We start from the raw sequence: 22961 nt of genomic DNA, 5'->3' as shown, positions 1-22961 counted from the left end.
AGCGGTGGAGTTTAGGGAGTGCAGAGACCCTACAAGTTTAACTGGATGTAGGCGTTGGAACTGCATGACTCATTCTGCTTTCTGATTGGATACAAGTCTTGAACTGAAACACCAAATTATAAATGTGACCTGGCTGAGCTCTCAAGACTAGAACCGCAGATTGAAAATGACTTTGAATGAAAGTGTTCAGATTACTACACTGAATCCTTTTCTATGATCATGAACCTATAAAACAATGAAAAACAAACAGCACAGCAAAGAGCTTTTCACCTTGCAGTATTTATTCATAATATGTAAAAGGAAATGGGAAGTTCCCCCATTTTAAAAGACAGACAACAAGAGAGTACGGCATTGCTCTGTTTAAAATCCAACAATCAAGTAAATTATTTCAATATGTTAGGATTACATTAGAGTCGTTCCTCACTTCGTACAGAATTCTCCAGTAAGTGGAAAACACAAATAAATACACAATTAAATCCCCTTTTATTTGTTTGCTTTTTACAGTGTCTCTACAAAATAAATAGGAGAAAGCCTACACTAAGTATAAAGATTAAAAAAAAAAGTTTTGTACCATATGAACGCTAGGATATATACTCCTTTTTGTGCAATAATTAAACAAATATTAAAGTAAAACAATGCCCTCCTCTTGTCTAATTTCGGAATCATTTGAAGCAAATTCTCAAGTCTCATGATTAAGCTTGATTATTAAATAGCTATTTTGGTGCATTGTATTGTAAAGGCACATGTTCTGCAAACGTTTACTATGATCATTTTAAAACCTCTGTATACTTAACAACTGGCAGTTAGGCGGAATGGCCAAATAACACCAATCCATGACCCCACGAATATATATTATTAATTAAACACAGTACAATAATTTAAGATGATTCTAAATAAAACACAAAATTAAAAACATTCATATCAAGGATTTAATATAGCACTGGGTTTCCTATTATTTCCCTTACTTCCTAAGATTTTACACATACACAGAGCCTAAAAACATATCCAGTATTGGTTTGTTTTGTCCTTTAAGATCAGAAAAAGGCGATAGATATAATGCATAAAATAATGTTCCCACATGTTCTGGAACATTAAGAAGAGGTCGTTTGGATAGCTTTTTAACCAGTGTTGCACCACTCAAAGACTGCCTTCAGAGTCAGATTTCTTGTGTCTGACAAATTCATATGGCGCAATTAATATTTTTGCTATTTTGTTTACTGCAACAAACCTTGAGAGTTAATAAATGTACACTTAACCCCCGCTGTACACTTTAGATCAGAAGAATGAACCATTATGACGTGTACTGCTCTTTCAAACAGAGGAACTGCCTTCATTTAGATTTGTATAGATGTGTAGAGCGATAAACTAATCTAGTTTTTTAGTTTTTGACTTTACCAATTATTTTATTTCGTATCCGTTTCGATTTCTTTTGTGGGCCAAATTTTTTTATTCAATTCCGTTTCTCAATTCATGTCATGCTGTTCGTGTTACTAAACGATCACTCTCCCGCATAACAACTCTGCTCTGCTAATGAGAAAAGCCAGGAGTAAACTCGTTTCACAATCACCTCGCTGGATTTCACGATATCGCAAATTATTTCGCTCAAATCGCCCGGGCCGGTCCTGCTGTGAAGCGTGAAAATTCAGCCAGGAGAACGCAGTATACTTTAGGAGCATCTGTCATGGCGCGAGACGTACTATTTGTGCATCATTTGCTCTAGTTTGGGGTTGACAAAGGAGAAGCCGGCGAACGCGGCCTGGTCCATGGACTCGATGAGGTTCTTGTCGACGTGAGAGAGGCGTGGCTTCTCGCTCAGGAACTCCCGGTCGAAGTTGCTGCAGTCGCTGGGGGACTTCTGTCGCCAGAGAAAGGGATACATCTTAGTTAGACTATCGGCGATGTTCGCGGACGTTTGTGTGAAACTTTATGCCGCGGTAAACGCACCACTTTGGGTTTAAACGGAGGGTCCACTTGTCGTTTCTCCAGCGCCGTCCAGTTGATGGTTTTGAAGAACAGGTGCGATCGGATGACCCCCACCACGCCCAGCCTTCGAGTGGGATCTCGCTCAAACAACTAGTTAAAAAAAAAAATAAAAAAATCCAAATATTAGAATATATACCGTATTTTCTGGACTATAAGTCGCATCTTTTTTCATAGTTTTGGCCGGGGTGCGACTTGTACTCCAGAGCGACTTATATGTGACATTACTCGTTATTTTCACACTGGCAACTGCATTTCACACGTTGATTATTTTCACACTGACAACCGCAAGAGGGCGCTCTAGGCTCTAAGCGACGCAGAAGAAGAATCTGCACTTCCTCTACCTCCGGAGTTTGGGGAGTTGTTTAGAAGTGACACAGAGGAAGGAGAATTCAATGGATTTAGTGATTTAGTGATAAATTTCCCCCAAAAATGTAATTTATACTCCAGTGTTTTTTTCTTCTCTATTATGCATTTTTTGTCTGGTGCGACTTATACTCCGGTGCAAATTATAGTCCGGAAAATACGGTATAATAAATACAACCAATGCATTTTTCTGTCTGTATATAAAAGATTCAGTGTGGATAAAGTGAATAATAATATTACATTACCATCTGAAATGAAGTGGGTTTAATGGGTATCGTTTCTAAATTCATTGTGATCCACTGCGTTTGGGAGGACTCGCGATTGTGTGTGAACATTACCAGTTCCAGAAGGTTCTTGGACTCCTTGCTGATCCAGCGGGGATAGTGCGGCGTGTCAGTCCGAATAGACTCGAACAGTTCGTCCTCGTCATCGCCTTGGAAAGGTGACTGACCGATCAGCATCTCGTACACCAGGACACCGAAGGACCACCAGTCCACAGAGAACGTGTACTTTTGTCCCAACAGAATCTGATCACAAACGACTATATTATTAGCGATGAGAAATTACACTGGAATTTCCCATGCATTTAAAGTGTACCTCTGGTGCGATGTAGTCCGGCGTTCCACAAAATGTCGTCGCTCGGCTGTCTCCAAATACATTTTCTCGACACATGCCGAAGTCCGCAATTTTGATGTGTCCTTCTTTATCCAGCATCACGTTGTCCAGCTTCAGATCCCTGTTAACAGTTTAGTAGTGTCAATCCTCTGTTAGCTGCTGATGTGGAGGATACGCAGGAGAAATATCATTACCTGTAGATAATTCCTTTAGAGTGAAGGAACTGCAATCCCACTAGGATCTCAGCGGAATAAAATCTGAAGGTAAACACGTATTACTTATTAGTTAATCATTACCATCGCCGTGATCTTGATGGAAAAGTTTCATTGAGACGTACGTGGCCCTGTTGAGATCAAAGCGGCCTTTGTCTTGGATGTGGAACATGAGGTCGCCTCCGTTTAGGTACTCCATCACAAAAAACAGATGTTCCTACACGAATCACGACACAAATATTTGTATAATGCTATAATTGTAAGATTTTCATAGGATGCACAGGGTAGACCTTTAGTATGGGCATGGGCATTTATCCCTCACCACCATGAAAAATGGCCTTCACCATCAAGGTTTTTGAACAAACAAAGTCGATTTTTTTACCTTTCTTATTGTTTGCATTTACTGTAACGCTCTGACTTGATCGCCATATGAGCACGAGCATGAGCAGTTCTTTCAAATAGTAAAAAAGTATTACATTTTACAAGTTCCAATACATATGTCACACACTAGATGGCACCAAAAGCTTAGTGTCTCATAGGAAATGGCACTATTTTGGTAATGTTGATTGAATACTATACAACCATGCTTACTTTGGACTGGAAGGTGGAGTACAGGTGCGTGAGGAAAGGGTTCTCCCAGGCCAAGGCTAGGACTCTCTTCTCCACCATCGTACACTCCACATCGTCATCCATCAGCACGACGTCCTTCTTCAGCACCTTCACGGCAAAGTACTGGTTTTTGCCCTTCAGCTCGGCCAGCAGCACCTGAAGCAACAGATCTGCAATTGTAATCACTACACTTGGACCAAATTCGAGTAGATGAGCATGGGGGCCGACCTTTCCAAAGCTGCCTTTCCCGAGCACTTTGTGAAACGTCAGCTGGTTCAGAGTGATGTTGTGTCGAGGGGCCGGTGATGGAGTGACACTTGGCTCCTGGGCTTTGTTATCGTCTGTGCAAAGCAATGTACACAAATGGAACGTAAATGGAACACTTCACACATCATCGTCATTCATAAAACTACAGTGACCACCACTCACCACTTGGGTCCGGCGTCACGTCCTGGAGACCTTGATAAATGCCGGTGTCGGGTCCATTTGGATCCGGCTTCTTAATTGAAGTATCCTTTTTCTGTGAAACGAGTGCCAACATTTTTGCTCGAGCCATTTCATTTTCATTATTTCAACAAAAAAAAAACACAATATTTAAAAATGCTTACCAAACTGATGTGCGAGAGAGCCTCTGCCAGTAATTTCTGATTGACCCCACAGAGGTTGCCCACTTTCTTCTGACAGTAACTATGAACATTCATGGCACATTCTGCAAAACACAAAGCAATAAAGGACTGAATAAGTGGGACTGTACAAGATCGAAGCATGTTGGTGCTTTGTTTCGTCTGTTTTTGTTTGTAAAGTGTGTGTCCGCGTGCTCTTACACCCGTGAAGAGCTCCTATCCATTTTGTGTACATATTAAGCCTATTTTTTTGTATCCGATAGCTTATTGTTATGACTTGTTCATTGTTTTATTGTTTTATGTTGCACTGAATCACCACAACAACTTCCTATGTTTGTGAATTTTGGCAATAAACCTTTTCTGAGTCTGATATGTAGTGTGTAGTTGATCACAGAAAGTAGAATCACCTTCACATTTCAGGCCTTGTTTGTACAGCCCCCAGAGCAGACTGCCACAGTGGTCACAGAAGGTGGGGCTTTTGTAGTTGTAGTGCCTGAAGCGATGTGGCATGTCGATCTTAAAGCGCTCTTTCTGGAACTGCGCGCAAAACATGATTAAACATTAAGTTATTGTCAAGTGAAATCATAACATACTTGGAATAAATAGCCGCGTAATCAGTGGCACGCATTTATTCACGAGTGTGCGTTTCGGCCTCCAGCTCACCATTGTCTCCCGACTGTTAGCTGCCGTTCCAGTGCACCTTGCGATTATCAAGCTGGTGCATTTTTTATGAATTGCTGCATTGCATTCTGGGGTGAGAATGAACAAATAACATGTACATTTCAGTTAAATTTCGCTTGAATACCATATACTGATGAATACAAAGGGAAAACGTACGCCTGCATTTGTATCCCTGCTTGTTGAGCCCCCTGCACAAAGAAAGAAAGAACGTATAAGAACACGCAACACAGAGTATCACAGCCATCATCACAAATGACACATTTTGAATACAATTTTATAGGAGGAAAGACCTGCAGTTATGGGGTTTATTTCACACTTCTATAACATATTCATTTAACTCAAGCATGATGGTGAAAAAGCTATTACAGTCAAAAAAATGTAAAAAGATCAAATAAAATGAGTCGCAATGGCCAGGTTAGCCTGTATATATACACCATATTTTCCGGACAATAAGTTGCACTTTTTTACATAGTTTTGGTATTAAGTAAGTATTTGACTTATGTGTGATATTATTTGTTATTTTCACACTTACAACCGCATTTCATACTCCAGTGCAACTTATATACGTTTTTTTTTTCTTCTCTATTATGCATTTTTTGGCTGGTGTGACTTATACTCCGGAAATATTGTAGTATTTGTGTAATGATCTCACCAGAGGAACTCCCTGCACACAGAGCAAAACGTTGGCTGACTGAAGAAAGTGGCGGTGAACTCGTGGCTCTTGATGTCGTGGACTTTGGGCTGTTTGAAGGCTCCTCGTCTTCTGTTGAGCGTGGTGAGTCCATCCTCGGGACTGACTTTCATCGAAGGCGTGTTAGGGGCTGTGGAGACATAAAAGCATTCAAAAAAAAGTGTGCAAAGGGAAATACTGAGCAGATTTACATAAAAAATAAAATTGTCCTCAAGCATCCATCGGAGAAAGTGTCTTTTTAGTTTGGTGTGCCTACAAAATCCTTGCAACACTTTGTAGTAACTATGTAATCCATTATTAGAACACGTAGTTATTTACATGTTTTATGCATTATTCAAATTATAGCCGTGTATAACCAATGGGGCAGCCAAAAAGTGCCCAGTTTCAAAGAATAGGGGCACTATTGTTAAAAGGGAAAGTCTAAGAATTGCACACTTGAGTAACAGCCTATGGAAGTGAGGCCAAAGGTCACATAAAGAAGACCGTTGAGAAGGCGTTAGAGGGGTAAACAATAAAGGTCGAGCCAAGAGATTAGTGTGAGTGGGTGTGTGGGTGGGAGACATTTAACAGAAGGAAAAGTGCGGCGACTCGAGATAAGAGAGAGAGAGGGGGGAAAAGTGGAGAAGAAAAGAAAGACAGAAGAAAAAACATGGTGCGTACTTTAGATTTTTTTTTTAGTCAGTGTTTTTTGAAGACCCAAGTGAAAAGTAACATTTTTTAATTTATTACACGTTTTGTTTAATCCCTCAGTCGCCCTGGTAGAGTTCATAACAATAAAATGGATGAATGTGAATATGTAATATGAGTGAATGTGTTTCTGCCACTCATCCAAGCAGCTTTGTAAGTGACAGCGCTTCAGAGATACTGTATTTGAGACAAACTACATTGAAACTAACAAACCTGGGTGCGTACAGTAAGTATCTGTTATTTGTTACGGTCATTGAACTACCCAAGGTGTGAACCGTCACCTGAGGCATATTTTGCATAATCGTCCATTCCCTTAATGAGTCATCTAGGGCTATTAGCGTACTAATAAGCATACTTATAAGTACACTGCCTTCATTTACATTTGTATATATGTGTACAGTAACTTTTTGTTTATTGTAAATTAGTATGAGTTTTTAACACTCCAATTTGTTTTTAACCAATCTTTAACTTTACCCATTCTTTAATTAGTATTCGGTTCTACTCATTTTGCGTCGGCCTAAAATTCTGTTTCCTAAAATTCCTGCATAATAACTCCTCTCTTCTTCACATCAGTGATTATTAATTGTAATTGTAAAAAAGGTGATAAAGAGTGCCCTGTACCCACAGTTAGTCCTTGTCAAAGAGGGATTGTCTTTTCTGACAAATATAGCTTCTTTGACCCGTATTCTCCCAATTCAATTTTCTTTTGCCATTGTGTGTGTTGTTTCATTGAGGAATAATTTATCTTTCTAACTCCAATCTAAATTGTATCAGTCAGTAAGTTAAAACGAACGTTTGAATCCTCAACAGTCAAATAGAAATGAGGAAAAGGCATATTACACAGACTAAGGGAAGCCAGCAGAGGGCCCTACTAATCGGAGATACAGATGGGGGATGGTGGGCCCCTTAAAACTTTGTGTCCCAGTGTTCTGACCCCTCGCACACGTTCCCTGGTGGTCTAGTGGTTAGGATTCGGCGCTCTCACCGCCGCGGCCCGGGTTCGATTCCCGGTCAGGGAACACCTTTTACATTTTCTGGTTTAAGTGAGCTTTGTTAGCCTCTTTTGGACTGATAATTGTCACAGTAGACCAGCTGATGAAAAGCGTGACTTTACCAGTGTCCCCATCCTCCAGGAAGTACTGCACGGTCATCTGCACTCGTCCAGAAGGTTGCAGGTCGATCCAGAACTCGGTTTGGCCATTCGTTTTGGACTTCTTACAGCGCTCAGCCAGCACAGACACGCCCACTGTAGCTTTGGCCAGGGGCTCCTCCTGGCTCTTCATCAGGACCACTTCCATGACACGGCCCTCGTAAATGTGAGCGTCAAAAGTAGATTTCCAGTCTGGAAACATTGTGGGCTTTCTCTGGACTAAAGTTTTCCCCCGCTCTGAAATGATCACCATCAACAAAGAAAAATGCATTTGTATTGTTGTATTGTTAATTACTACTAAGTGAAGCATGGGTCTGTTATGGTGGCTACTGTCCAAGCATTAGCTTTAGTCCATACCTGTGTTCACAGACTCCTTCATCTTGATGGCACAAATGGGAGCGTCTGGGACCGGGGACAGAGCACCCATATCGTAGGCATTGAAGCCTATTCGTAGGAAAGGTGCCATGGTGACCCCTCACCCAAGCCTCCTGAAACATACACAGGGATAGAAATCATTTACTTAAAAAGGTGGTATGGACGATTTTTTTCAGCAAATTTTTTTTATCATATTTCCTCGTGGCGTGGATAAATCATTAGTCCTGCCACGTATCAATCATAAAACGCACCTATCGCTCATCTGCAGCCGCGTCAGGCTCGTCCCCACGTTTCCGCATGCCTAAGCGCATGGATTTATCATAATATAGTTCCTTCCGTGTACGGGGCAAAATGAAGACGGAGAAAGACAGTTCAAGCTGACTCAGAAGTGGACAGAAATCTACGGGAGACGAGCGATGCGATGCGCTCCGTTGCGCTAATAAACAAACACACGTGTGTGCTGTATCAGTCCGCACAGGGGAGTGCGCATGCGCACTTCCGCCTGCGTTCTCAAATCGCCGAAAAATCGTCCATACCGCCTTTAAAAGCAAAAAGGCAGAAGAGTCAGACAATTCTGATCAGTGAGGAACCACAGCACTCAACTCACTAAAAATAAACCAGGACAATTGAGAAAGATGGCCATCTGAAAACCAGTATTATTATATTATTGGATTAATTTGCATAACACAAACTGACCGTGGAAGATACGTCCGGAGAGGAAATGATAGCAATTTAGATTTGTAGCAGATACATAGAAACTCTTTGTACTACAAGTTATTTCCTAATTATTGTGATTGACAATGTTTAGAAATGTTTTTTCTAAAAATTAAGTTTGACAAAGAGATGACATGACTGAGATACTCGAACATTAAGTACAGTATTTTGCTTGTTTATCATGCAAGTTGCAATGTCCCTGTTAACAATAAAGAACATATAACCCTGCGACCATCTGTCCAGGGTGCACCCCGCCTAAGGCCCAAAGTCACCCGCGACCCCTAACGGGAACAAGCGGTAGAAATTAAATGAATGAACGATGCATCATACAATATTAAACCAAGTCTATCGTTGTTGTTAACTTACTGATGTTCATGTTTAACAACTTATTTTACATATACAAATCCACATAATGTCTAAATCTCACAGAATTCCCAAAAGAATTTCTGCACAGCACTTATTGTGTGCGTTAATCTCTTGTGGCTTTTGCCCTAAACCTCTTGGCAATATTTCAACTCATTTAGTGTAACAGGTTTCAAATTCCTTGTCATGTACATTTTCTGAACTTCTCACAGAGCCTAGTTACACATTATGCAGAGTGCTGTTATATACTTTGTACAGATCTTAGGGGTTAATCACAAGTTTTGTCACGATCAGATAGAATATGGGCCCAATATATGATGTAGACAATATGCCTGCGATTCCATCAAAGAGGATTATGGATTATTGCTTCATACAAAGACTTTTTATTGACATACTATCCAAATCTACAATATATTTGAGAAACAACTACTAAAATACTGGCTGTGAGAAATTAATCTTTCATCCAAATGTGATTATAAACATGATTTGAACTTCTGAATTGCATCGTGACATCAGTGTAGAAAGGGGTCCTCGGTTATTTTTTTTAAGATATTGTTGATTTATAATGTTGGTAATAATGGTTAATAATGGTTTACGGAATGTACAAAAACTCTGAACTCTTCAGGCACTGAAGGAACTGCTTTAGTGGACTTTTAAATGGTGTTATATTCTATTTGTTTGTCTCATGTGTGCTTTTTCTAATTCTTTAGCATTTAGTAACTCCGGTGTCTGAAATTAAGATTGATAGGTTCTGCTTTTAAATATAATTCAAACAAGACCTATTTATAACACACAAACACCATAAGCAACATTTCATTAACATTGTCAACATATCTAATGTCAGATCCAATGGGTCAGATCCACTGGGCTCAGCTGACACCCTCTCTGATCAACTCCACACACCAAAACTAAAGCAGAATCCAGTTTAGGAACATCACCAGAAGCCTAATGTTATTTTATGTGGCTGAGCAAGAACTATCCAGATGACTTCTCTTTTTGTACTTTCTGTGAATTTATAAATCACTCTCAGGGTAAAGTTTGCAAGAACATTTTCTGAAACAGGTATTGGTAACCATTAGAAATAACACACACGGAAATGGAAAGTACAAGTACTGTGTTTTGAGGAAATGGAAAGCAAATTTTCAGTTCCTACACTGGGTTGAGATCAGGTATTTGTAGATAAAAGCCAAATAATCAATATAGTAACTGGAAAAGCTGATTATAATAGCAGATTATACTGATGAGCCACAACATCCATGGTATGCAGGGGATTTTGATTTGCAGCATTTGGAATCATTCCTCAAACAATGCAACTATAACTTTAAACTGTGCAAAGACTGAAACCATTACACCACATACAAGGTCAAGAGGTCCTCCCCCATGCATACGAGCAAATCCAAATTCTTATCCAGTTGGACGTCTTTCTTTACCCACTTCTTTGCCCACAAGCACACACACATTAGGACTCGTGAAAAGGCAGTCTTGTTTCTCTAGAGAGTGGAAACACGTAGCGCATGCATGCCTGGTTTGGGGAAGGGGTGGGTGTGCGGAAAGGGCAAGATGGCAAAAAGACAAACAATGATTGAATTCACAAGTCGACCGCGGAGCAGCGCTTGCACAGTTTTACGTACGCACAATACAGCGCATAAGTAGTTAACTTTTTTATTTCATCCAAACGTCTGCACGGACATCCTCCTACAATAGTAGTCTAGCATTCTGGCCAATCACGTGCCTGCAGAAAAGGGTTTTAAGGAAGTTCCAAGTGGTGACACAGTTTACCAACAGAGGAACAGCGGCGGGGACGTTTCTTATTGTGAAATTGTTTCTTACCGTTGCATTGAATTGTGCTTCTCGTACAAGAAAATTATCTCTCTCTCTATATGTATATAATTGCAATTTAATTTAATGGCTTTACACTGCACACAGCACTATAATCTACACTTCTTTAGCAGCATAAAATCACAGAAACCGAGCGTGTTCCAACTGTATCGTATGTACATTTTAGGAGTGTGCCAAAATATCAAAATAGATATATATCGTGTCATTTAATTTGGAGATACAGTATCGATATCATGGGATGCTGTATCGATAAATCACCATGAGTCATTTTTGGTGTAATTTCCCTAATACTTTTGTGACCTCACTACAATTTTGTTGCTTTTATAAAAGAAAGGAAACTTGTTTACGCAAAAACATTTGACATGTTGACCGTTTTGATGATTACAATGGGTGTATTTCATTTGGAGTTTGTGCAGCTCGAGATTTAACAAAGAAAAATATTGTTAAAATGGATTGGTATTTTTTTTGGTATTAAAAAATTGTCACATGTCGTAGAATATCATGAGCGCTATATCGATTATCGTATTGCAAATAGCGTGATATTATCGTACCGTGAGCCGTATATCGTATATATCGCATCGAATCGTGAGGGACTTTGTGATTCCAAGCCCCAATACATGTTACTTAATTTTATTTAAGATTCAGTCAGCAAATGACAAACACGTACCAACATATACGTGCAAGGACAAATCATGTGAACAGTATGCGCAGGGAGGTATGTACCAAACAATACGGAGTGTGCTTTTAGCTGAAGCCCTGAACAGACACGACAGGTCCGACAGGCACAACCGCATCTGCTCCACTTCAGGTCTTAACCGAGTCCGTCGCAATTATCTTCACTGCCAGTTTCCGTCTGATGGGAATACGCTTACGCCAAGTTCACACGGCAACTGCAGGAGATAACGACCGCTGTAGAAATGTGAGAATAGTGTGTATACTCTGCGCAGACGGTCGCAGAGAGGATGTGTCGAACAGTAACAAAGAAATACCGTAGAAAAGAAGCACTATTACTTCTTCTGTGTGGCGTTTGAGTAGGTTTCCTTTGGGTGCTCTGCTTTGCTACCGCTAAACACCACGTACTCCCCTGAAAAGAAGTCAAATCAGGTCTGTGTCGTGAAGTGAATCGGAGTAACGTATAAATGCCATTGTTCACATTTAAGTTTAACCGACTCCAATGCATTAACTGAAGTCAATGCACTGGGAGAAACTAGGTCAAATATGGACGTGGAAAAGAATAATCTCCTTAAACACTGAAGGAACAAAACAAACACGCCAAGGGAAAACACAATGCAATTCAAATAAGTGTATTTTTGAACTCATAGTCTAAATACCCCTTTCATAAAGATATACGGCTAAAACACAAATGTAAATTAAAAACACACAGTGAAATCAATCGCTTTAGGGAAACTGTTAATGAATAAACATCTCCTTCTGGTATTCTATATACTAGCGGGAAATACTTGTGGCTGCCAGGTAATTAATCATTACTACCTGGTTTGGGATTGTCTGAGTCTGAATGGTCATAAATATTGAACTGGGATTAAGAAAACACTGCATATTAAAACCATGTATCCGGGACGTTCAGCTTATGCAACAAAAACAATAGATGGATACCTTTAGAATGTTCTTTTCAAACTTTTTTGTTACTAACCATAGACACAACTCACACCGTCGGTAAAGTCTACGTCGACAAACAATAAATGCTCCTTCAGATGCACAACGTCAGAGCCTGAACTGTCACAATTGATGGTTTTGCAATGTCTCAAACCTGCTTTACCGGCATGAACGCTCTCACTGTGCATGTGGCTGCCCTATAGGAGGAGAGGTGTCCATTTCTGCACGACTTACAGTTCTCGCAGTTCAGAACAGCTTAGACTGACAAACGGTATCTGAACAGCGGCACGGTGCCACGGCGACGGGTGGAGGGCAGTTCTGGGTGGAGGGGAGTGCTGGCTTGTTTTGCCCAAGGTCAGAAGGGAGAGTTACCCGCTGAAGTAAAATAACACCGGTCTGATGATACCTACTTTACCATATACTCACTCACTCTGCGCATTAGACAAACATACTTTAAATGTTTATGATATACAGTCAGGTCATTTGAGACACAAAAATAGACATAAGAGCACGATGGATGAGAGGAGGATTTTTTCCCCCGATGACTAAATGAGCTGTTGGTCTTGTGAGACAGCAGCACGATGACACTTCCCAACCAGCAAGCAAGCTAGCTTTACAGCTTAACTACATACTTGTTTTATGGTCAAAGATTTCCGTAACTTGCATAACCTTTCCCTTTAACCAAGCCTACAAATGAATCACCAACAAATAGTTTCTTCGGAGTGAGATTAACGTAGCAGTGATCTTTTTTTTTTTAATTCCGCGATAATTGTGTCGTTTAATAACTAAGGGGTAGACACAACGCGCAATACATTTACGAGGACACTTTAGGAGCAGTGGAAAAGTATTATGAAATTCCCCCATGTGGGACAATAAAGGATTCTCTTATCTTATTAGAATAATAATGAAAGACAATTATAAATACTTAATCATCGCATACTGAAAGCACAGGGTAAAGTCAGTGTCCTCCAGGCTTCCCTCAATGCCACAAGCCAATATTGACAAACCATTAACTGCAGGCAGATAGCATTACCTGGCTCCCAAAGCTCCACAGCCTCTGCTCTTGAGACAACAACCACCACCACCACGACGGCAACTACGACAACGACAGCCCGCCACAAGGCTTTGGTAACGCGAGTCAAAGATTTCAAAACAAAAGCGTCGACACACCATGTTCGGACATTCAGAAAACTGGTGGTTTACTTCCAACAATGAAGCTCCACAAAAGACGGGAGCTTAAACAGACTAACAAAGTCATTTTCAAACCCGTGGCTTAAGCCGGGCTATATGTATGGGTGGTATAAAGGGCGATGGATGAACAAACACACCAAACCTGCTTCAGTTCGTCGGCCGCTAATGTCAACGGGCATGGAACATGTGGACCTGTTTATTACCACATACGCATGCAACAACCCGACTGCCATGATACAAGTTGTGTAGGTATAATAATCAAAGAAAAAACTACCGTATTTTCCGGAGTATAAGTCGCACCGGAGTATAAGTCGCACCAGCCAAAAAATGCATAATAGAGAAGAAAAAAAACATATATAAGTTGCACTGGAGTATGAAATGCGATTGCAAGTGTCACATACAAGTCCCTCCGGAGTATAAGTATAATTAAAGCTGCGGTAAAGGCGATAATGGCTCTCGCTACCCGCGCGACCGCCTTCCCGCGTGTCCATATTTTCTGCTGCGTTTTGCGGCATACCAAACGACGCTCAGTAATTCATTGTTGATGATTGCATAGTTTGCGATTCAAATAGTAGTTTGTCCTTACAAATTGCAAGATTGTGCTGAACGCAGACCTGAGCACGGAGAAAGGGAGAGAGCCTCGGTGACCCGTGACTTTTCATAGATGTTCAGGGGGTCAAAGTTCAAACAACATCTATAATTTTACCGAGTTGTGGTAGAAAGAATAAGGCCTAAAGAATAAAGTCTAAAGAATAAAGCCTAAAGAATAAAGCCTAAAGAATAATAATTCTAATGCTAATGCTAAGACCGCGGCATGAGAGGAAATGTCCCATCAAAATAAAAGAGGAAGTGAATGCATTAATTGCGCCCCTGCTGGCTAATAGTGAAAAATACACAATATCTGTAATGCACTTTTTTCATGGCGTCTTGAGGAGAATATAACCCATGAGTTTCAAACAAATCAGACAATGTTGAGTTTTTCACACAATGGGTAGGGGGCGCTAGAGTAAATTTGTTACATGGTATTAATTATTTCCAATCAGACCATAAAAACGCATTAGTGAGTGAAATATGGGCCCCGTAGATCAATTCAATTAGGCGTGACTTGTCCTTGAAAAAACTGGAAATTAAGCCTTTTTGGAGGACGTGTAAGGAATATCACAATTTTTTTGAATATTTATTAAATTTCAATGTCTTTAGATGCAAAAAGTGTTGTTTTGAGCTCAATCGGACGAAAAACCTAGGACAAGTACGATTTTGAAAAATGTCAAACGTGGCGGCGCCACTTTGATTCAACATGGGTGACTTCCTGTTTATCATAGCGATGCTGCCAGGTGTGTTTTACTCGTCAAAGGTAGCTCTATCAATGATCAAAGTTTTATGTGCCTAAGCCAAAGACTAAGCGTTTCATGTTTTTTCTTTTTTGAACTAGTCGACACTGTTGCGACGTGCGTTCTCGCAACCTCCATTTTATTTGAGTTCGGGCCGATCCGATCGCGTCTATGTCCCCATGTGACCTATGTCCCCATGAGTGACTTTCATCAATGTTCAGGAGGTCAAAAATGCCCGAGTTGTGGCAAAATTACCGTGAATAATAATAAGAAGAAACTGGGCAAGAACAAAGACTCGTCGCATTCCATTCCATGGAATGGCTCGAGCCAAATATAAGTATAAGTCGTACCCCGGTCAAAACTATGAAAAAAAGGTGCGACTTATAGTCCGGAAAATACGGTACTTAACATCTTGCATTAGGCTTTTATCAAACCAGATACTAACTAATTTCCTGGACTTTGAGCTCTTGAACTTTCATCAGAAAAGTGTAAGACGTCACTGTGAAAGTACTTTTGTGTGGAAAATGTTGTGTCTATTGTCTATGCGCGTGTGTTTATTCTCAGTGGTATCAGAAACTGTATTGAGCGCAAAGTCAATTCCTTACTCTAGAATTGTGTTATCGCCATCTTGTATTCTGTAACCATTAATAAAACTATATCAGGGCAATAAATCATGAAGTATATGGTCTTAACAACTCATGGTGCAGCACTACAATAGGAGTAGTCATTCTTAGAGCTAATATCCCGTTTGTTGTATTAGTTTAGTCAGGGAATAATGACCTGCTCTGTGGCTGTGATCGAGTTCTAGTCTTGGGCTGAAATGTGTCCTGATTTGATCATGGGACGAGCTACATGGTATAGACTTTCATTGATGATTTGTTTATATGATTTCTTCCTCTTCTTTTCCATTGCTTTATCAGCAGTAGAGATAAAAAACCGTGCAAGACTGCTGTGATTTATTTTCTATTTATTCCATTAGGGCCCGTCCTGGAACCTCCTCCACCTGTCAGGAGCACAATTTCATTTTGTAGACTAAAGAAAACCATTGCACATCTGGATCAAAGCTTTTGCAGGTGCATAATAACAACAACAACAACAACAGGTGCTTGTAGCTTAAGTGTATTCGCGTAGAAAAGGCAGAAGTTGTAGAGAAGGCAGAAGTTGGAGCAAAACTCAGAAAGAATATACTTCTACAGTTTGGCCTGTCACTTTACGACTCTGTTTTTGTGGACGTAGATGGCGACAGACGACGAGAGAAGGAGACGTTCCGCGACGACAACGCGAAACTCGGACTCGGACGCAGAGGTTGAGCCGAGCTGCCAAAACGTAGGAACAAAATAAACCTCAGAAAGAAACACGTGTGTTCGTTATCCGTTCGCGCGTTATACTTTTTGCACTGATTCAAAAAGTCTTCTCCAAAGTTCGTCCGCGTTTGGCTCAAGTGTGGCTCACCTCTTCCGCCTTGGTCGAAGTCTTGGGCGAAGTCTTGGTTACTTTGGTGATGCTTTGTCCTGTGTTTCCACGTCCACGGAGCCTCGGAGGACTGCGCGCTGTGTCTGAGGACGTGTCTGAGGACGTGTGCGTCCGAGGGACCCCGGCGTGTGGGTCTGAGGAACCTGCGTGTGCGTGTGTATAATCCCCGCGCTCTCTTGTACTGCGGCAGTGGCACTTCTGCGGACGTGAAGTGTGACGGCGCCGCGCAGTGACGTCATCCAGGTGAATCCCCGGGGAGGCGCCGCGCGGACACGGGAGCGCGCGCCCGGGTGGGTTTCCGTCATTTACCGTGGAGAATCCAGAATCTCACGTGGCCCGGGCCCGTGGATCTAATTAACAGGGGTGGGCAAACTACGGCCCGCGGGCCACATGTGGCCCGTTTGTCTCTATAATCCGGCCCATCAAGTAATTAAAAAAAAAAATATATATGTTTTAAAAAAAAAATTAAAATATATTTTTGCCTCAAGCATCCGTCTGCACTTGTATCCTCAATAAATATGCCATGAAATGAATTAAATAATAGATTCAATAGCCTATATTTGACAGAAAAGTGATATTTTATTTGATATTGAATTTTTTTGTTTTTTTCACACCAATGATCGCGGGCCGGCCCTCCGCTACATGCCTGGATTCGAATATGGCCCTCGGAGGAAAATAATTGCCCACCCCTGATCTATTATATGATCCAAGGCAGATGACAAACTAAACTTTTGAAAACCTGCTTTAGAAAGAGGCCCGAATATTTCTATTTCTATTAATTAATTTTTTATTTTTAAATGTATTTTATTTTTAAATGTATTTAAATGTATTTATTTTATTTATTTTATTTATTTTATTTATTTTATTTATTTTATTTATTTTATTTATTTTATTTATTTTATTTATTTTATTTATTTTGTTTATTTTGTTTATTTTATTTATTTTATTTTATTTATTTTATTTATTTGAACTGGGACAGTGCACGTTAATTTCATTTCTGTATAAATTTCTGTAAACGTGCCAGTATTAGGTGTAGTTTAGCTAGTTTCCCAGGCAAGGTGTAGAATGCCAGTAATACATACAAAACATACATTTTACATTACATACAGTACAATTAGGATTAGCAGAAAAATATAAAAGATTACGAGTCCATGTAAAAACAGATTACTGAGTGAAACTTGTATAGAAATATGCAAGAGAACAACAATACACAACAATAACATGGGACAAGCGTGACTCTAGACGCAGACGCATTAGGCAGCAGCACAACAGCAGCATTATGGTGTAACTATGGTCACAGGTTTGATTCTCAAGTTACCATGAAAAGTTATGTGTGTTTTAACATTGCGTATGTGATGGTATTGTGTTCCAAAACTGAACTGCTCGTACTGAAAAGAAAAGCAGATCGACCAAAAGCAGATCTGGTGTGTCTGCGATATAATAAGGAATCATTTGCCTATTCACATTCACTCAAGTCTATAACAGCCGTCACAGGTCTTACAAAAAACAATCTATTTTGCTCGAAACCTCAACACATTTAAGCGCAACAAAAGGCGGTCTCTGACATTTACATATTAAAATATCAAAACGGCTCTTATCTCTTTCAGAGTCACCAGACCGCAACCACGAAAAAAATAAAAACAACAATTGTCTTTAAGCGTGACCTAACCCTTGAAACGCATAATAATAGCTTACAAGAACCATTCACAATGACACGAAGATTGGGTGATGTCATTGCTCTGAGTTAGTCAGCTTTTTCCACTGCGCGCATGTTGTGTTTCATTTGAATTCTTATTTCAATATCAACGTACAGGGGACCAAATAACCAAACTGTAAAAGGCTAAATGCACTGCTTTAAACGACATATGGCTTTACACTTGTCGATGGAGAGAGGAGGTTTGATAGTACGAGGTCAGATCTGTGGAGAGGTGATCCAGTTCTAAACAAGAATGCACGTTTTTCAAGGGATCTTTGAACAATAAAAACACCTGTAATCAAAACAATTCTGTATCTTGGAACATTCAGGTGACAGTAACATTTTCTCAGTTTTTTTCTCCATTACAACTTTCCAGATGACATCATAGCTCTGAGTAAAATCCCTATGCGATAATCTTGACCTGACCTTTGGCCTTTCCACTGATACTGTCGCCGTGCAAACAATGGTGCGAGTCGACAGTCAAGTTCGGCCAGATCTGAGCCGGAGAAACATAACATTCTCCTTTTACACACACAGGGAATTCCACCACCTTCAAATAGACAGTACCTTTCACCTGCTGTGTCATGGCACCTGCATGACACAGCAGTACAAGTAAAGTAACAGGAACAGACACAATTCCGTATATATTGTATGCAAATAACGAATTGTGTGTGGCGCAGTAATCGTACCTGTTTCTCATTTTATTCCTATTTTAGTTCAACTTGGGTGGGAAAAAATGGAAACAAATATGAGATTAAAGTGAACTCGATATAGGCTTATTTTGAAAAGGACATGACTCTATCTTATCTAAAGTGGCCCAAAATGTGAAAGCAGAAATTTGGTCATAATTTGCCACTTTATTGATGAGAGAGAATTGTCATTTAACACTTTTGATGTATGTTGTGGAAATGTCATGATTTAGCAAAACACTACTTTCCTGTTCAGTTTCCCGCAATTTGACTTTTCATTAAAACTGGAAAAATCCATGATCATTGAAAAGGACGAGAGTAAAGCTCTTGTTTTAACATCGGCAGGTAGACTTTAGACTAAGAGACATAGCTACCGTATTTTCTGGACTATAAGTCACACCTTTTTTCATAGTTTTGGCCGGGGTGCGACTTATACTTATATTTGTGCTTAAATACTTATACTTATACTCCGGAGCGACTTACATGTGATATTATTTGTCATTTTCATACTTGCATATTTTTTCTTCTCTGTTTTGCATTTTTTGGGTGCGACTTATACTCCGGAAAATACTGTATTGTTTTTGTAGATATTCATGTCACTAGACGAAGTAGCTCTTAAGCAAAAGGTTGCTGGTTTGATAAAATGTTTTTGGGCCCCACTGTGGACCCTTCCTGGCTTCTAGACTACAAGGTTAGGTTGGAGAGTTGATTCTTCTTCTTTTTTGCTCTTTCTTGTTATGACAAGCTTATATCACAGTAACCTATGCATTCTGTTAACACATTTCTCAGTATCCAATAAACCCCAGTGCTGACACAGTCATACCCGAGTGCAATGATTTCCAACCTCAGTCGAGTCACCAGTTTTGCGGCCCTAAAGCTTCTCAGGGGGTCCCAGGGGTTTCTAAGCGGTTCAGACTAGACTGTTTGAATTTATACTATAGGATTGACTGCTATAGTGAGTCCTGTAACGTCTTGTAATTGCCACAGAACAACCTTTCCTCATAAGACTTGTCAGAAACGAGAAGGATGTTGAGGTCATGGGTTGTTTAAAGTAAAAGGCAACTGTTTCACTAGATTCCCCCCACACATTGTTATCGGATAAGGGGGGAAAGCGGGGCATGCCCACTTTTCAGAGATAATGCATTGTCTCCAGTCTATTGTAGTCTATTGGCTTTCCAACGTTTTATTATTATAATCATAAATACTTCCCATGATGGCATAAGTACAGGTCTTATCGGAGAGGAGATTTTGAGGACCATTTTCATCGATTGTCATTGCAGTTTACATTAAAGTGATGGTTGTTCTGCTCTGAATGCAGTGTCAAAATGCATGCAGTGTGGGGTTAAAAGGAAATGGCAGCTTCCTCAGATTTTGATGCATTTCGCACTTCTCCTTCCCTTTCTGTTGCTTAACTTGCTTCAGAAACATATCAGGTCATTGCCTGCTCATGGGATGGTTTAATTAGAGCAACCCCAATCTTCTGCTCTGCTTATGTCCTGACTGACTTACAATCGCTCACAGCTATTGAGACAAGGGTGATTAGTCAAACATATAGGCCCTGAAATAAATATGTTTCAAATGTAGGCTTTGTGAAAATGTGTGTGTGTGTTTTGTCTCTCTCATTTAGGTATTTTCTTTTTACTGTATCTCTAAAACCATCATAATATTCTCCAAACAAACTGATAATAGTCTCAACCTCTTTGTAACCCTCGGGTCCTCACATGCATCATTCACATACTTTTCTGCTTATGTGGCCTATTAATAAAAAAAATAGTGTCTCATTATCTGTAATCCTGTTGATAACCGAATGTTTGTAACTGCAGTCTGATTCTAACAGTGATTGTATTGGTACTTTTTCCATCACTGTCTTTCAATAGAGTTTTGCTTGCCCTGCCCTGTGTAACCAAATCATATACGTCTGTAACACGCACAACTGAGAACCACATGATGAACTGGATTTGGCAGATTTCAAAAACGCATAAGAGAGCCTGAACCTGTTCACCTGTCTATGGTTCTGTATCTTCAATAATGTAAATGACAATGAGCACGTTTAACACCTTGTGCCTTGTCTTTTAATGGGAAGTGAATAGAGTGCCTCCTAGTGGTATGTTCCAAAGAAGAAGGAAGAAGGAACAGAGGAAAGATGAATATACTGTACAGAAGGACCTGGTTATTCCAGTTTATTTTTTCTAGCACAGGCATGTTTCAAGAAATCATTCTCTTAAAAATGATGTATTATTATTATTATTATTATTATTTTTAGTTATTTAGTTTTTAATTACAACACGCATAGATCATGTAAACTGCAATATCAGCTTCTTCCTATTTAAAACAATAGTTACTTCCTATTTAAAACAATATTAGTTACTTCCTAGTTAAAACAATATTAGTTACTTCCTAGTTAAAACAATATTAGTTACTTCCTAGTTTAAACAATATTAGTTACTTCCTATTTAAAACTACATCAGACTCCGCCTCTTCTCCGCCTAGTGGTATTTCACCGCAACTAGCAGCAGATTTCCATTTGTGTTTTTATTTTTCAAAATGAATAATCACAACGTTCTGGGCAGTTAGGTGAACATAGGGTGTAAGTAAAACTGAAATGTTACACACAACATTGAAACAAATGCGTTTCTGCAGATAAGGGCCCTTTCCTAAGCAAGCCCCTCTCACTTGCACTTAACTCTTCCACTCGATCAGTCTTGTGTTTCAATGCTGTAGCGTTGGGCAAGGGGGTATGACCCGTCTGGGAAAGGGCCAAAGACCCACCCCATTGTCATCTTGGAGCTTTCATCCATTGATGGGACCTGGTCAGTCACAACGGAATAGATAAGAACATTGTATTTGATTACAATAGCATGAAACTGAGAAGAAAATCAAGCCAGAGACTCTTTGAAAGATGTTTATTTATATGCATATATACATACACATTTATATTTACAGTGCAGGATATGCTAGAGGTACAATCTATCATAGCACTTTTAGGAGTCGCTCATTCGAGACATTATGCAGTGAAAGAGTTCATAATGGCCTTTAGTGAAGAGGCGTGTTGACTGGTCTGTCTTTGCAGAGTCCTGGCTTTCTTAACATCCTTACAGTTAAAGGGAAGACACTGGAGAGATGAGCAGCTCAAATGTTCCAACAATCACAAACAGTAGAAAATGTGGCACTCTTTGTTATAAGCATTAATAAATGGTACATATAGGACTGGTGTTTTAAATGGGAAATAAACTTAAAGTTTGCTCGTCCAGAATACAGTACTTCGATAACATAACAACAACATGGGTAGTTTCATCTCAGGCACTGCATTTATTCTTCTTTAAAATAAACCTCAGTCCAGTTAATTATTTTGGCACTTTAAAAATACTGAGTAGGAAAACAATTCCCTGTTGAATGTAATAATTGTGTTAACTCTAGACAACACTATTAATGACATTTTCTTCTTAAATAGCTGCAGTATATTAGAAAATATGAATCTTCAAACAACATCTATATTTTACATCTTAAAAATGTTGCAAATAATTTCACTTTAAAGCTGCTAATACATTTTTTGCAAGGTGGATTATAATTTCTTTCTGCGTCAGAAATTGATTTAAATATAGATACAGTCACACTTTTTTCAATCATGATTTAAAAGATGCTAAAAGTACAGAAGAACAGATGAATCCCAGATTACACGTCCTGTAAAAGCTATATACAGCTTTATATTGTCTCTCTTCTGCCACAACATGAAGACACATGGTGTGTCCTCTTGAGGCAGCACAGACAGGTGCTATAAAACTGTAGCCTCCTCTATAGCATTGACCCATCTGAAAAATAAGAGCACATAAGAAATCCATCATTGGCATATAACTAACTACAACATCAATGGACTTTTGAGCCTTAGGAGGAGTATATTGTAAAGGTATTTAGAATACCCCAGTGGTGAAATTGTTTCAGGAACTAATCGCAGAACATCAGCTGTCCCACACCCACATCCTCTGTAGTCTGTATGCCTTTTTTACTATGGCTATCAGAGGTCCCACAGGGATAAGCTCCTACCAAGTATATGAACACTATGTA

The 22961-nt window shown here is 39.7% G+C and overlaps 2 protein-coding genes and 1 non-coding gene across 3 annotated transcripts in view; 1 reads left to right on the top strand and 2 right to left on the bottom strand.

The window, feature by feature from the left end:
- Positions 1 to 333: 333 nt before the first annotated feature.
- Positions 334 to 16595, bottom strand: LOC140365296 (protein kinase C delta type-like). Its single transcript, XM_072451644.1, has 17 exons — positions 16494 to 16595; positions 7972 to 8102; positions 7579 to 7851; positions 5739 to 5907; positions 5243 to 5274; positions 5069 to 5154; positions 4813 to 4942; positions 4391 to 4491; positions 4212 to 4302; positions 4011 to 4123; positions 3765 to 3938; positions 3299 to 3390; positions 3156 to 3218; positions 2944 to 3082; positions 2685 to 2873; positions 1945 to 2073; positions 334 to 1855 (listed from the first exon to the last, which is right to left on the bottom strand). Exons 2-17 carry the CDS (start codon positions 8078 to 8080, stop codon positions 1697 to 1699), a joined length of 2049 nt encoding a protein of 682 aa, XP_072307745.1. The 5' UTR covers positions 8081 to 8102; positions 16494 to 16595; the 3' UTR covers positions 334 to 1696.
- trnae-cuc (transfer RNA glutamic acid (anticodon CUC)) lies at positions 7412 to 7483 on the top strand. The gene has a single exon. It is a non-coding gene; the product is annotated as a tRNA-Glu (tRNA).
- A 5192-nt stretch (positions 16596 to 21787) lies between the features above and the next one.
- fgd5a (FYVE, RhoGEF and PH domain containing 5a) overlaps positions 21788 to 22961 on the bottom strand; it is a 32710-nt gene continuing 31536 nt past the window's right edge. The window contains exon 21 of the mRNA XM_072451643.1: positions 21788 to 22708. Coding sequence (XP_072307744.1) covers positions 22672 to 22708 — 37 coding nt within the window. The 3' untranslated portion in view covers positions 21788 to 22671. The remainder of the gene's footprint in view (positions 22709 to 22961) is intronic.

The sequence above is a fragment of the Eucyclogobius newberryi genome, unplaced genomic scaffold (assembly GCF_026437365.1).
Source record: "Eucyclogobius newberryi isolate DKJ021-1_F unplaced genomic scaffold, fEucNew1.0.hap1 SCAF_19, whole genome shotgun sequence".
Taxonomy (NCBI): domain Eukaryota; kingdom Metazoa; phylum Chordata; class Actinopteri; order Gobiiformes; family Gobiidae; genus Eucyclogobius; species Eucyclogobius newberryi.
The sequence above is the reverse complement of the archived record's forward strand: the minus strand, read 5'-3'. Positions and strand labels throughout refer to the sequence as shown.

Coding starts and splice junctions, on each gene's coding strand:
- LOC140365296 (XM_072451644.1), bottom strand. CDS start 8,080: ATGGCACCTTTCCTACGAATAGGCTTCAATGCCTACGATATGGGTGCT. Junction 5,155..5,242: donor GCAGGGATACAAATGCAGGC/GTACGTTTTCCC, acceptor TTCTCACCCCAG/AATGCAATGCAGCAATTCAT. Junction 4,124..4,211: donor CGTGACGCCGGACCCAAGTG/GTGAGTGGTGGT, acceptor TGCTTTGCACAG/ACGATAACAAAGCCCAGGAG.